Raw genomic sequence first — 14,833 nt, forward strand, 5'->3', positions numbered from 1 at the left:
TGTGTTTCCGGTGAGTTGTGAATACATTTTGTCAGAAAGACAGCTTTAATCACTACATGTATGTCATGTCATTGCAGTGACACCCCCCCCCCCCCCCACACACACACATAATCCAACTTTCACAGACAAAAGGACAATGTAGTCTTACATCGAGGCACAGTCAAACCTGTGTGAATACCGACCACCAGAGGGCGTGACAAAAAGTGAATGTTATGGCCAGGTGTTCGCTATACAGAAAAATAATTATGTATATTAAAAAAAATGTTTAAACCCATCTCATCAGTGATCGTTTGGGGTGGTCGGACTGGACAGGATGGTTATTATTGCTTATTGTCTCTTCAGCATTTCATGCCGCTATGCGAGACCGGGTAATGGGCAAGCGGTCGTTATTAAGAGGTGGTGCATGACAGGCACTTGTGCAAGATATACATCCGTCATTTGGCTTGTATTCTCCAAAATCTGTCTTGTTTTGCACAGTTGGTTTTTTGGTCCTGTGTTTCAGATCGAAGAAGATGATATAGAGGATGAACTCTTCACAGTTTGACATACCAATGTGCTCACACACACGCACACACACATATTACCGAAGTCGATATACAAGTGCGTACACAAATTTATTTTCTAGCAGAAAATATAGGTGCAGTCTGTGACTGAATGGGTTTATGGAAAGCAGAAAACCAAATGTACCATGGTGGCTGGGAATTCTCCCTTCTACAAATGTACAATGTTACTGCCATCCCCTATTTGCTACCTTGGATCCATGGAAAGCCTGCTTCTGCAGAGTCCAACGATTGGGACCTTCATTAAACCAAATTAACACTCCCTGTGTGTATCTGCGTTAACGCATACACGTGTTGATACCATTTATATATCAAAAGCCTTCATTTTCTTGTCCAAGAAGTTTTAGTTTTACGATTAAACAAATGTCCTTGTATTGTTACACCATACCAGCCCTGAAAGTGGCGAGTATTTTACTCACCATGGCGAGTAGAAACATGTAACTGGCGAGTAGAAATGTTCATCTACTCGCCAAATGCGTGAAAAGTTGCTGAAACAAATTGTTGGTTTGGCTTATAAAGTTTGGTTTGCTCTCTGGCGAGTAAATTTTCAGAATCACTAGCCAAAGACTAGTGCTCAATTTTGTGGACATAAGTGTACCAAATGTTCAATCTTGGCTTCTGCAGTGCGAGTTCCTGGTTAGCATCCGGGATGAGTGTCTGTGCAGAGAATATTTAGATCACACAAGCATAAAAAAAAATGTACAGGTAATGTAAAATCCTGTAGCTATAGCAACATGTATTATATTGAACTCTCATCGATCGTTGCCGCGGTCATTCAGTTGTATATCATCACGCTCTGGATGCCGGTGTTCACAGCTCAACTTTGGTCAGCTCCTTCTCTCCTCCCGCCCTTGTGTAGACACTATGACGTCCATTGGATGATGACAACATCGGGCGTGACGTCATCATGTCCACTTCGTTGTCAAGTGATGCAGGTCCATAACAACGTGACCTTGCGGCGTTTACTCCTGCTTCAAGTGGCTCAATGGTGGAGATCTGTCAAAGCAAAAAAGACGCTATCACTAGAAATTCAATGGAACTACTTCAAGTGCGATAGTTTACTCACTAGGACATTATCTGCAAGCCAATATCACGATAACATGCACACAGTTAATCTTACTGTCTAGTCGATTTGCATACTTTGCCTAACAGTGGTGACACATGCAGTGTCCAGTAACATAAAAAGCTATTCAACAATCTTTGGAATGCGCAGTGCTAAACGTCCTGCCTTTTTTCTTTTTAATTCAGTTAGAGCACAGCTAGGTAGACTGTTTAACGAAAAAGATCTGCCTCTTCCCTATACATCCTGACAGCAAAGTGTGGTGCATATGGATGCTAAGCCCCAGTGTTCTGTTATGACTGACAGACCTGGCACAGGGCGAGGTTCTATCTGGCTTCCTGGAATCTTCTTTCTTGTTAAAGGCACAGTAAGCCTCCCGTAAACCATCACAGAGCTCCCCGAGCGTCTACATATAGTACAAGCATACTTCCATTTAAACGCTCACCGAACGGGAACATCCTGGCTGCTTTCTGTCGAGCGTGAGAAATTTTCAAAGAATTTATTTTCGTGGACTTGGCCCTTTACAACAATGGCGCCTCGTTTTGGTGCTGGACGGCTGTTATGAATATCCCGGAAATCACGCCCGGACAGTAAGCCTCCCGTAAACCATCACAGATACTGTCAGGCTTTTACACACAGTACAAACACCCTTCCATTTGAACGCTCACCAAACGGGAACATCCTAGGTGCCCTACGTAAAGAGCGAGCAATTTTTAAAGAATTAATTTTGCAGATTGTCTCGAACACTTTTTGGACCCATCCTGAACTCAGGTCAAAAATGAGTTACTTCCCTTAAACTGGAGATAGCCGTGGATCGATGATAATCAGAAAGTTTTTGGACCGTGGTGCGTTTTTGCGCTGGACCTAACTTTTAAAATCTAAATAATAAATTGACAGCGTGTTTTCATCAAGACAAGATCAGTGCAATTCGAAGTTGTGAAAGTTTGAAAAAAGGAAAGCCCGGAAGCAGGGTCACGCAAGGGTCGTAGCAGACGACGGTTTATGCGGCATATCGCCGTTCCTCTCAACAGTCAAAAGCCATCGCTAGAGTTCTTGTGAACCACAGCCGTTTGTTTCGTGCATAAAAACGTGCTATTGTAGATAAGCTGACATCGAGTCGCATTCAAATGACTAACTGACGACTACATTGTGAAAAAGGGAAACTGGATCACACGGGTTCACGATGGCTCAGGGGTAAGATAAACCACGCAAAAATAAATTCTTTGAAAATTGTTCGCTCTTTACAGAGGGCACCTAGGTTGTTCTCAATCGATGAGTGATTAAATGAAAGGGTGTTTGTACTGTGTGTAAAAGCCTGACCGTATCTGTGATGGTTTACGGGAGGCTTACTGTGCCTTTAATCAAAACCTCACACAAAATGTAACCCCTCATTACAAACCCTGGCATGAACGTGTGATGCTCATGGGGGTTGCAGGTCTGGCATTGGCCAAGGTCCCCTTTGTCAGAAGTTGAGCAGGCATAAGCTTGACAATAATACAATTATAAACTTACCCTTGTCGACTCATGGGCTTCTGCACCCGTGGCTGTGTTTTCACCCCAAGAAGACTTCTTAGCGGGGTGACTTGCAGCAGGGGTGTGCTGTCTCTGCAGACGGACTCGCGGTAGTCTGTATGGGGTAGCAGTTGGTTGGTTGGTGGTGCCTGCAGTGGAAGCAACCGCGGTCACTCTGAGGGCTTGTCCGGTGGCTGTGCTCTTGCCGGACACAACCTGTTGTAACTTGGCAGCGGAAGCTGAAACAGGAATGATACATGACCCTCTTAGTCAGTTTCTCTTTTTGAATTGGTAGTTTTTGTATGAGTCTCTTAAAGGCAGTTGTTGAATAAGGTGTATGTTTTTATAAATCTCTTAAAGGCAAATAAGGTATATTTTTGTTATAAATCTCTTAAAGGCAGTTTTTGAATAAGGTATAATTTGTATACGTCTCGTATAGGCAGTTGTTGAATAAGGTATATTTTGTATAAGTCTCGTATAGGCAGTTGTTGAATAAGGTATATTTTGTATAAGTCTCTTAAAGGCAGTTGTTGAATAAGGTATATTTCTTTCATAAGTCTCGTATAGGCAGTTGTTGAACGCGGCATTGTTTGAGGTGGTCTAGCTGACTCTTGTAGTCGGTTGTTGAAGCTAGGGCACACTTTCTTTGAAAGTGTATATAGTTATCGTGGAGCAAGCAATTAGGTCTGTCGTTTCGAGAAGTTGTTGAATGAAACACATACACAAGGAGGAACATGGGTGTTCTACCTGTTGTTGAATAACGGACATAGTAAAGGCACAGTAAGCCTCCCGTAAACCACCACAGGCTTTTACACACAGTACAAACACCTTTTCGTTCAAACACTCACCGCTTGAGAACATCCTAGGTGCCCTACGTAAAGAGCGAGCATTTTTCAAAGAATTTAGTTTCGCGTGGCCAGCAGGAAAGATGATCAGACAATCGGACGACGCGTTTTGGCGCTAGGCCTAACTTTAAAAATCTAAATAACAAATTGCCAGCTTGTTACGCAAACATTCTTCAATCATAAAAGAATTATTTTTTCATCAAGACAAGATCAGTACAACTCGAAGTTTTGAACGTTTAAAAAAAATATAGCCCGGAAGTGTGTCCCGCAAAACGTAGTTCTCGTAGGAGACGAATGTTCTGCATGTCGCCAGTTTTCTTTCAACGGTCAACCGCCACAGCTCAGTTCGTGTGACTCGCAGCCTATTTGTTGCGTTTTAGATTAAGAGGTACACTATAACGTGCTATATTGCAGATACAGCGAGTCGAATTGAAATCACAAACTGACTACTATATTTGAAAAACAAGTCGCGTAAGGCGAAAATACAATATTTAGTCAAGTAGCTGTCGAACTCACAGAATGAAACTGAACGCAACGCAACGCAGCAAGACCGTATACTCGTAGCATCGTCACTCCACCGCCCGTGGCAAAGGCAGTGCCCGTGGAATTGACAAGAAGAGCGGGGTATTCGTTGCGCTGAGCAGGATAACACGCTTTTCTGTATGTCTATTCGTTTTAACTTTCTGAGCGTGTTTTTAATCCAAACATATCATATCTATATGTTTTTGGAATCAGGAACCGACAAGGAAGAAGATGAAAGTGTTTTTAAAACGATTTCGAAAAAAAAATTTGATAATAATTTTTATATATTTAATTTTCAGAGCTTGTTTTTAATCCGAATATAACATATTTATATGTTTTTGGAATCAGCAAATGATGGAGAATAAGATGAACGTAAATTTGGATCGTTTTATAAATTTTTAATTTTTTTTACAATTTTCCGATTTTTAATGACCAAAGTCATTAATTAATTTTTAAGCCACCAAGCTGAAATGCAATACCGAACCCCGGGCTTCGTCGAAGATTACTTGACCAAAATTTCAACCAATTTGGTTGAAAAATGAGGGCGTGACAGTGCCGCCTCAACTTTCACGAAAAGCCGGATATGACGTCATCAAAGACATTTATCAAAAAAATGAAAAAAACGTTCGGGGATTTCATACCCAGGAACTCTCATGTCAAATTTCATAAAGATCAGTCCAGTAGTTTAGTCTGAATCGCTCTACACACACACACACACACACACACACGCACACACATACACCATACCCTCGTTTCGATTCCCCCTCGATGTTAAAATATTTAGTCAAAACTTGACTAAATATAAAAAAAACTTGACTAAATGTAAAAAGGAAAGTGGATCACACGGGTTCACGATGGCTCAGGGGTTAGATAAACCACGAAAACAGGTGTGTGGTTTACGCGAGCTAAATAGCCATTCAAACGAACTATGCCATTTAATGCTATTAGTAAATGCTATTGCAAGTGTGTTCGACAAGGTTAGAACTGCTTTTTTCATGAAAAGATTTAAATCGTTCTGTAAACCATTTGAGAGGGACTGGGGCTTTAAAGCAATATGATGTTCTAACGTTTAAACGCATTTGTTGAATGAGGCGTATATCTAAGTCGAACTCTTCTAGCAGTAGTTGAAAGAGGTACACTGTAAAGGAGATCTAACTCTTCTAGCAGTTGTTGAAAGAGGCACACTGTAAAGATATAACTCTTCTAGCAGTTGTTGAAAGAGACTCAATGTAAAGGAGATCTAACTCTTCTAGCAGTTGTTGAAAGAGACTCACTGTAAAGGAGATCTAACTCTTCTAGCAGTTGTTGAAAGAGGCACACTGTAAAGGAGATCTAACTCTTCTAGCAGTTGTTGAAAGAGACTCACTGTAAAGGAGATCTAACTCTTCTAGCAGTTGTTGAAAGAGGCACACTGTAAAGGAGATCTAACTCTTCTAGCAGTTGTTGAAAGAGGTACATTGTAAAGGAGATCTAACTCTTCTAGCATTTGTTGAAAGAGACTCACTGTAAATGAGATCTAACTCTTCTCGATAGCTGCTGAATGTCGAATTTACGAACATAGATTTGACTTTTCTAGCAGTTGTTGAAAAAACCAGGTCTAACTCTTCCAGCCAGTTGTTTTGCTTCAAAAAACTGTCTAAGTTTTTCTAATTTGTTAAAGAAAAAACACCCTAAAAACCCACCAGGAACATGATAAAGAAAATGCAAATGAGAAGAAAAAAAACCCATAAGAAAACTTCAAAGTAAAACTGTGCAGATCATGTCTATGCGCACGTGCTCAACATTAATCGTCAGACCAACTTACTCTTTGGTCCTCCTACGTCTGACTCCAAGAGATCTAGCGGCACGAAGGGACGCCAGGCAGTGGGGTTTTGTGCCGGTCGGAATGTGAAGAGAGTCTGTTTCATGAACTCAAACTCCTCTTCTTCTTCGTGCTTGCTTGTGACGTGAACAGACTGTGACGACATTGGAGGGAGGCTGACGTCAAGCTGTTCTGGCGTCATGGGGGAGAAATCAATGCCAGACAGGGTACTGGACGTTGCTGCAGGTTCCTCTAACCTACAAGACAAGGAAGGTTAATATCAAAAACACACACACACACACACACACACACACACACACACACACACACACACACACACACACATAGGCTACTCACACACACGCGCACAAACACCGTACATTTGTGGCATAAGGGGCAGAAGAGGGGGCTACAATGAAATAATGATCTTAAAAAAACCAGCAGAACTCCTTACCACATTGGTAACTAGGGTGGTGTTAGTCAACAAAATACCGCTTAAATGTCCAGTTTTTAAATGGTTGTATACAATACGGAAGACGAGATACATACAGAGAGGCCGAGAGATGAGGGAATGATGTGGTCGCGAGGATAGAGGAAGGGAAAAAGGCTTACTGTTTGAATGGCTCGGGTTTCTTCAGGTCATCTCCAAGGGAATGACGTAGCAAGGGCCTGAAACACAGACAGACAGTCAGACAGACAGACAGACAGACAGACAGACAGACAGACAGACAGACAGACAGACAGACAGACAGACAGACAGACAGACAGACAGACAGACAGACAGACATATAAACACGCATATAGAGCCACTTGCATTGTCAGTGAACCTTTAGAGATAATATCTGGCGTTGGCAGTCGTCAAAACGACACAAATTATCAGTTTCAAATCGCAAAAAAAAAGGAATGTACATGTAGTATCATTTCACGTTTGGGAGAAGGATGCATGACACCCAGGACTGCAGAAGAAGAAACATCCTGACACGATCCCTGTCGTTGTGTACTGCCGTGTTAGTCGTAAATGACAGAAGAGAAGCATAAAATGCAAAACTGATGAGTATTTCTCAAGGTATTGTTGAATTGACAAAATATCTACAGCTCAGATATTTTTTACAAAAAGGTTTATTTGACAAGGTGGACGTTTCAACCGAGATACTTTTTTCACATCAAGTTTTTCCGTCCCACAAAGCTGATTTATCAAAAATCCTGATTATGAAAACTAAATTTGTTAGTGAAAATTGCTGTTTTGAAACACATTTCTTCAGGAATTAAAAAAACAAACCATTTTTAATGTAAAACTCTTCACCCGGCCCTTTCCATCCTTCTGGTTGACATCTCAAATAGCACAGTCCAGCTTGACGCCGTCTTGGTAAAACTGTGTAATGTTTCGGAACTAAAAAAGAACAAAAACTACAGCTCCAAATCAAGAGCAAAAAGAACCGCACAAGTGACATACCAAACGTCGACCTTGGACGGGCGTTTCTTCAGTTTGAAGACAGCCAGAGCCACGAGCAGGACCGCCAGCACACAGCAGACGACAATGGCAACCGTCTTGAGTGTGTTGACGTCACAGCGGTATCCACCAATCAGATCCACACAATCAGTGATGGGACTACACGTGGCTGTTCGGCATTCGTCCGTCTCAATCTCACACCACTCCCCTGACACAGAAAATAGTAAATCATATGAAGAGTTGGTTGGTTGGTTGGTTGGTTGGTTAGTTATAGTTATTCATCGTCAATACATTCTGTATTGCTACTCGGGGCCGAAGCAAGTTCGCTTCCTTTCTTCATATGAGGAGACTCGCAATCTAAAAATGAGTTCGAAAACAAAATGACATTACTACGAAGCATTCTTGCGATTGCGATCATGCAAATGCACTAATTTTGATTTGTTTGTTTGTTTAACGCCCAGCCGACCACGAAGGGCCATATCAGGGCGGTGCTGCTTTGACATATAACGTGCGCCACACACAAGACAGAAGTCGCAGCACAGGCTTCATGTCTCACCCAGCCACATTATTCTGACACCGGACCAACCAGTCCTAGCACTAACCCCATAATGCCAGACGCCAGGCGGAGCAGCCACTAGATTGCCAATTTTAAAGTCTTATGTATGATCACGGGGCGGACGCCTTACCACTAGGCCAACCGTGCCGGTCAAAATGCACTAATGTTCCTAATGAGAAATGTACAATTGTTAGTGAAGGTAAGCAGTATATTTGTGAATTGTACCATGGCAATCAATGGAGAGAGCTTTAAAACCTGCTGTTTTGTGCTTGATATGATGCCTGTGTACCCCCAGTCATGTCCTCTCATAGCCGATAATGTAAACCGTCCACAACCGCCTCTTCACTTCTGTACATCTAATGCAAGTAAACAAGCTGGACCACACATCTTTACAATTGAAGTAAATCAGTAACAGTACTGAAAGCGTTGGCCTACGTGTACCCCACGAGATCCCTAGCTATATACACCGATCATTCCTGATTTGTTGACAGATATAGAAACCACTGTGCAACTTCGCGTTCACGAATAACTGACAAACAAAATAAATTGCCAAAGCCATAGCCACAACTTAAAGTGTAAAGTTGTGACAAATGGATTGTACATAGGTTAGTATTGGATGGTGTAAACAAATGTTGTACAGATTGGCTTGCCATACTTGAAGTAGCACGACTTCACGGCATGGTCTAGTTCTGTAAGGCGTATTTCCATTGGCTGCTTTGGCCAATAGGAGGAAACGAGGTTAGCTTTGTGATATGTGAAAGACAGAGCGTTCTTGACATCCGAGGAAGACAGACGTGTTGATGTCTCCGCGTTGGGCGAGAATGCTGCTCACCGCGAACACTGAGGTTTAACCACGAGAGACTTGTGTGCGGACGAACCATGAGTGGTTCTAGGCTGTAAAGATACAGGTATTTATTCAATTGTATTTTGCTTAGTAATATTGACGGGTGAAAATGACTGGAAGAGTCATGTTGTAAATTGGGCTGGAAAAGCGTGAGCCGCTGTGTCAGCCATCTTGAAAAGGAAGGTCGTATGTGCTTTTGATAATGAAGTTACTTGTAAATGAGCTGGTGTAAATAATATATCCGCATAAGTTAGTGGACGGATAGTTGAACAGTATTGAGGAAGAATAGCAGTATTATTTCGTAGAAAAGTTTAGATAAGAATTGAGACTTATGGTAGCCTAAACTTTTTACGCAGCACCCCGGGTCAGAGTGATGGGTGGGACCACTGGACAGCGGGAGAGAGAGAGAGATGGGCATCCCCTCCTTGGCGCTACGAAGTGATGTACGAGAGCGCAGGGTTGTAACGACGCTGGAGTACTAGGAACTGGGTGGAGCCGCACCCCATAGCCACCACGAGCGGTATTGCGTGGGTGGTATGTATCCCGGGTATGTACCCGTTAAGTTTGTGGAGTTACGATACGAGTGAACTGCCACCGAAGAAACATAATTGTGGAGTCACTGAATTGTGAACTGCCACCGAAGAACCTTAATCAGCGAGAAGATTGTGTGAGACGTAGACGACGTCAATTAAAGTATTACGCGACACGTGATGTGCGTAACATGACACTGTAGTAAACAGGAACTGTAAACACTAGCAGAATTGTGTGGATCAGGAACATTCATCTAATGTGAGACAGTTGGTCTCCGACGTGAGTTAAGATATTATTCTTCTTATATATGAATGAACGTGATCTGTAGAATGCAAGAGAAATAACATGTTTGTATTATTGTTGTGATGATTCATTACAGGAACGAGGGCAAAGGGCATTGAGAGTGTTTAGTCTGTGTGCTTTGTTTGAGTGTTGTGTGCGAGTAACAGTAGACAGTAAACAGAGTAGAGCACGCATATTTTCTATACACACACACACATACCTGAAATTTCATCCGTAACAAAAGTGACCTACCTTCATAGCCAAGGTCACAGTGACAGGCATAGCTGTCAAAGGTGAAGGCCCTTTGGTGTTCATAGCACGTGCCTTGAGGGTCACGTGGCTGACAGTCACCATGGACACAAGGACTGTTCAGCACAAAGACATTCAAGGTCAGCTGCATGCTGAAGGTCCCAGCAGCGTCGTTGACCCTAGCGTCATAGCTCACGTGACCTGTATAGCCCTTGGTGACATTGATGGAGATCTCCTTGCCGTTGGTTCCTGTTGCACTGGTCATGTTGACGTCAGAGAGGCGCGTGTCGTCAGAGCTGACGTCATCCACTTCAAACTTTGCACCTTTAGAAATGACACAAGTTCACTAAAACATCAAACCGGTGATCTTCTACAAACGCTGTAAGCATAACACAACATAGGTTTATCGAATGAAACGTTTAATAGCGCACACGTGCACACATTTACACAGACCCCTATCTATTCAAACAGAACGATCAACATACGCAACAGACATAGTGACGAAATTATTTGTTGTATTGTAAGTTTGCAATCATTAATTCAGACAGACAGACAGTTAGACAGTCAGAGAGGCGTACGCATTAGTGCATATGTGAATGTGCTTGATACAAATTAAACAGAAACATCTACAACCTCAGATGCCCATAGCACAACACGAGATCAGAAGCGAAATATCAATTACCTGCTTCAATATGAGTGGTACTTGTGTAGTTAATGACGTCATTTAGGTCCACGTCAGAGAAGACGACGAGTCCCAAAACAGCGTGTGTGGTTGTGTTGGCCTCAATGTAAACCGTCATGTTCAGTCCGTTACCCGCTGTGGGCCCCACTGCTATGTCTTGCCTCACATCACTGTCGTTTTGACCTTTAACTGTTGCAGGCACCAGACATCATGTCAACTGTTATGTATTCATTAATTCCTTATAACTATGTCCAAATAATTCTTATTAAAATGTGTGTATCAAATCGTAAACAGGCAAGTAAATGCGTCAAAGAAAATGTTCCAATTTAATGTACTCATTTCAATGGACAATAAAGTGTTGTTATTGTTATGTAAACCGAAGGGGTCATGATTAGGCCTATATGGTCCGCTGGACCAAAAAGCAACAACTAACTAACTAACTATGTAAACCGAAAGCCGTGTAGAAGTCAAGACGTGCCTGTCATCTTCGGGCCACTCCAATGCACCGACTCTGAGTCAATTATACAGCTATTTCTTTATTGATTACGACACGGTCCTTATTACCTTGGCGCGTCACCTGAACCGTTACACGTGTCTGATAACCTGACGTTTCCATTCAAAGCTTGCTTATCAAAGTTGGTTTCATAACTGCCGTAAATGCCGTTAACGTCTGCTTTGATACGACGTCGTTGTGATAAGATGTGAACATCATACTATGCTGCTTCCATTATAACCACAATGTACGGCTGTATTCAATGTATAACAGCAAAGAGTCGTGGGTTTACACTATAGCGATGGCTTTCACTTTTCTGATGTGTTCTTATAAAGCCACACGACATCAAACATTAAAAATCTAAATGACACAGACATTATTAAAGAAAACAAACATGCACTCGACAAGCAAGCATAAACGAGGCACAAGGCAGTAATTTTCAACAATTGGTTGACGAAGGATTTACTAACCCGGGACGTAGAAGATGTCCGGAGGATCGTTGGTGTCCGTGATGTGGACAGTGATGGTGAAACTGACTTCGTTGGGAACAACTCCAAGAGACTGCGTAGCTTTTGACACGACTTCCCTGCCTGAACAAGACAAGAACCATTGCCTTTGGGTAGTACATGCATACAGAAAGACATGCAATCTAGAGTCCTGAAGATGCAAGCAGGGACAGACAGTGACAGTGACACACTCAATATTTTAAGCTGCCGTCAGTTATATAGATCCCATAAAGCAGTTGCTTTTCATGTATTTATCTTCGATGATTCTCTGTCTCTGAGGCGAGAACGATTGCTCGAACACTTGGGTGTTTCACTGTTTGTGAAATGTGCTTGACAAACACCAGCTTACTGACCTTTCAGATGAATGGTATCCATACCGCTGTAGTTGGGTGCGGGGATGTAGGTCACCTTTCCTTCTGGAGTGACCTTGGCAGTGCCGTGAGCAGGTTGCTGTGGTAACCAGAAGGTCATGTCATCGCCCTCTGGATCAGTGTAGGTCAAGGTAAAGTTGTATATCCCATGATCCTCTAGCAAGGTGAAGGTCGTGTTGCGCACCACAGGGGGCAGGTTGGGAACAGACGATCTTATCACAGCCAAGGTCAGCATACGGGGTTGTAAAGGAGGCGTCGTGTGGAGCTGAGAGGTACTGCGCTTTCTTCGTCCCCCGGACACTGTCATGTCGGTTGATTCTGCGCCTGAGAAAACTCCAGGACACAGCTGTAAAACAAATAGAGCATTGTGTTAACATTTGACACTAATGAGCTCAGTATAGAATGCACTCAGCAATGTGTGTTCACAATTTAATAAGCAAAGTCTAACTTTAGTTCAAAACCTTACTCGACAGCTCTATTACAGATTTCAGTGGCCGGTTGTGTCCAATAATAGTGTAAACAAACTCAAAGACAATTCATCATCTGCGTTTCATATCATTTACCAATTTTAGTCAATAAAGCCATTCCTTGTTTCCCAGGAAGGAAACGTTTCCTCCTCTAAGGTCATCTTTTGGGGTGATACGGTTTCGTACATACGATTTACATACATGTCTTATACAGTTACTGTACCTTTGCCGTTACAGTGCGAGTCAGGTTGTTGTAACTTTGTGGATCGACAGAACACTTTTCTTCTGGAGCTTCCCACTGCTTGAAGTCTGGAGATCAGAAACAAACCTTTCTAAACACGAACACTGCTAGCCTGGATGACAGTTCAGAAACGATTATTGTAGCGACTTTTAGTCAGAGGTATAACATGGGTAGCAAAGGAGCCATACTAATAATATTTGAAGAAGTAAATGCAAGTAGAAAAGGCTGAAATAAATTAGGAAGAATAGTTAAATTGAGAGAGAGAGGTAGAACGAGAGTCAGACAGACAAGCAAACAGACAAACACACAGGCAGACAGCCAGCCGGACAGACAGACAGAAATAAAGAGATCAAACCAGGCACTATACCAGAGACAAACACAGATTTCACAACCAGCAAGTTACCTGCATTCCAGAAGAGCAGGGACACGGTGCTGTCACCAGGAACCAGCACAGTGGCAGGGACACGGTAGGTCACAGTTAGATCATCAGCAAACTCGGCCTCCGCCACAGGAGACACGTACATACTGGGTCCTGGTATTTTCAAAAGCCTGGTGGCAGAAACGACGCTCAAAACTCAACACAAAGAGCAAAATAATATTGTCTCTTTGTTATGCAATATTTCTTCACAGTGACAAGAACATTTGCATTAGGCCAAAAAAAAAATAGTCTGTTTACGGTAACATAGACCCAAAAAATAGGGTCGGTAGGTCGGGATTTTTTTTTTCCCCAAAAAAATCATATTTGTACGTTATTTTGCCAAAAAAAACAATTTTTTTTTTCTTTCCCAAATGCCAAAAAAAAAGTCTGGGGTCGCGCGAAAAAATAGGGTCGGTCGGGTTACCGTAAACAGACTATTTTTTGGGGGGGGCCTTACGTAATAAGCACGAGGCCGAAGTACTTTGTTTTTAAACAATTAATACATTCTGTTGCTCATGTCGCTTTTTCTTAAAAATACAACGAAGTCCCCTCTTCATGACCTCGAAAAGACGTTAAAGAATGAAACAACCTATACATTCTATCACACTTGTATAAAACAAAAGTTCTTCATTGTCACAGATTGTGTGCATTAGTAAGGACAATCATAATAGATAGAAGCGATGTTTTTCATGGTGATGCGCTGCGTCTTCATCATTTTTAAAACGCTTCTAATTCGGTGAATAGAAAGGTTACTTAGTAGGAACTATGCAAATAAGAATGTGCAAATGTATTAATTGACTTCTCGAATAATTACAGAAAAGCTTTTGAAATGGTCACCTCTTTTTCAGCCAGCGAGAAACAGGGTCGACAACCGGGTCAGGCAACACAACGAAGGGAGAGAACTCAGCAGAAGCAGCTGAGCCGTACTGTTCCGACATGTCAGAGTCGCTGAGTACACCCGCTATTATCGCACCTTTCTTCACTGAAAGAAAAGACAACACATTCCATGTTATACTGGCTTTGCATGACATTGTGGATGAGCAGTGAACATTTCAAACAGGCCGCAGATAATAAATCCATAATCCTCTGAGGTTAATAACCTATTGAATAATTTATTATCGATGAATAAGTTCGAAGCTAGGTATCTGTCCCATTTTTGGCTCACGTAAGTGTAGCCTATGCGATCGTAACTTTGTCTGTCTGTGCGTGCGTGCGTATGTGCGTGCGTGCGTGCGTGTGTATGTCTGTGGTAGAAACTCTAACATTTGAAGACGTCACATTACATTGACGTCACATTATGACGTAAGAGGGTTAGACGTCACGCGAAGGAAGTACTGAAAGTCTCGGTCATTATTATTTTGAGCGGGCCGAGACTAGTTGGCAGTCGTGTCCCTGTAAGTAGGCTACATGCAGACAGACAGATCTAGATCTAGTGTCTCGCTT

The 14,833-nt window shown here is 42.3% G+C and overlaps 1 protein-coding gene across 1 annotated transcript in view; it reads right to left on the reverse strand.

Annotated features, from left to right (window-relative positions):
* Window positions 1–595: 595 nt before the first annotated feature.
* Window positions 596–14,833, reverse strand: part of LOC138977095 (uncharacterized) — a 91,752-nt gene continuing 77,514 nt past the window's right edge. The window contains exons 60-71 of the mRNA XM_070350004.1: window positions 14,228–14,372; window positions 13,376–13,521; window positions 12,955–13,040; window positions 12,247–12,610; window positions 11,858–11,977; window positions 10,895–11,083; window positions 10,216–10,536; window positions 7,754–7,958; window positions 6,913–6,969; window positions 6,304–6,557; window positions 3,133–3,371; window positions 596–1,556 (exon numbers count right to left, since the gene is read on the reverse strand). Coding sequence (XP_070206105.1) covers window positions 1,371–1,556; window positions 3,133–3,371; window positions 6,304–6,557; window positions 6,913–6,969; window positions 7,754–7,958; window positions 10,216–10,536; window positions 10,895–11,083; window positions 11,858–11,977; window positions 12,247–12,610; window positions 12,955–13,040; window positions 13,376–13,521; window positions 14,228–14,372 — 2,312 coding nt within the window. The 3' untranslated portion in view covers window positions 596–1,370. The remainder of the gene's footprint in view (window positions 1,557–3,132; window positions 3,372–6,303; window positions 6,558–6,912; window positions 6,970–7,753; window positions 7,959–10,215; window positions 10,537–10,894; window positions 11,084–11,857; window positions 11,978–12,246; window positions 12,611–12,954; window positions 13,041–13,375; window positions 13,522–14,227; window positions 14,373–14,833) is intronic.

The sequence above is a fragment of the Littorina saxatilis genome, linkage group LG9 (genome assembly GCF_037325665.1).
Source record: "Littorina saxatilis isolate snail1 linkage group LG9, US_GU_Lsax_2.0, whole genome shotgun sequence".
NCBI classification, from domain to species: domain Eukaryota; kingdom Metazoa; phylum Mollusca; class Gastropoda; order Littorinimorpha; family Littorinidae; genus Littorina; species Littorina saxatilis.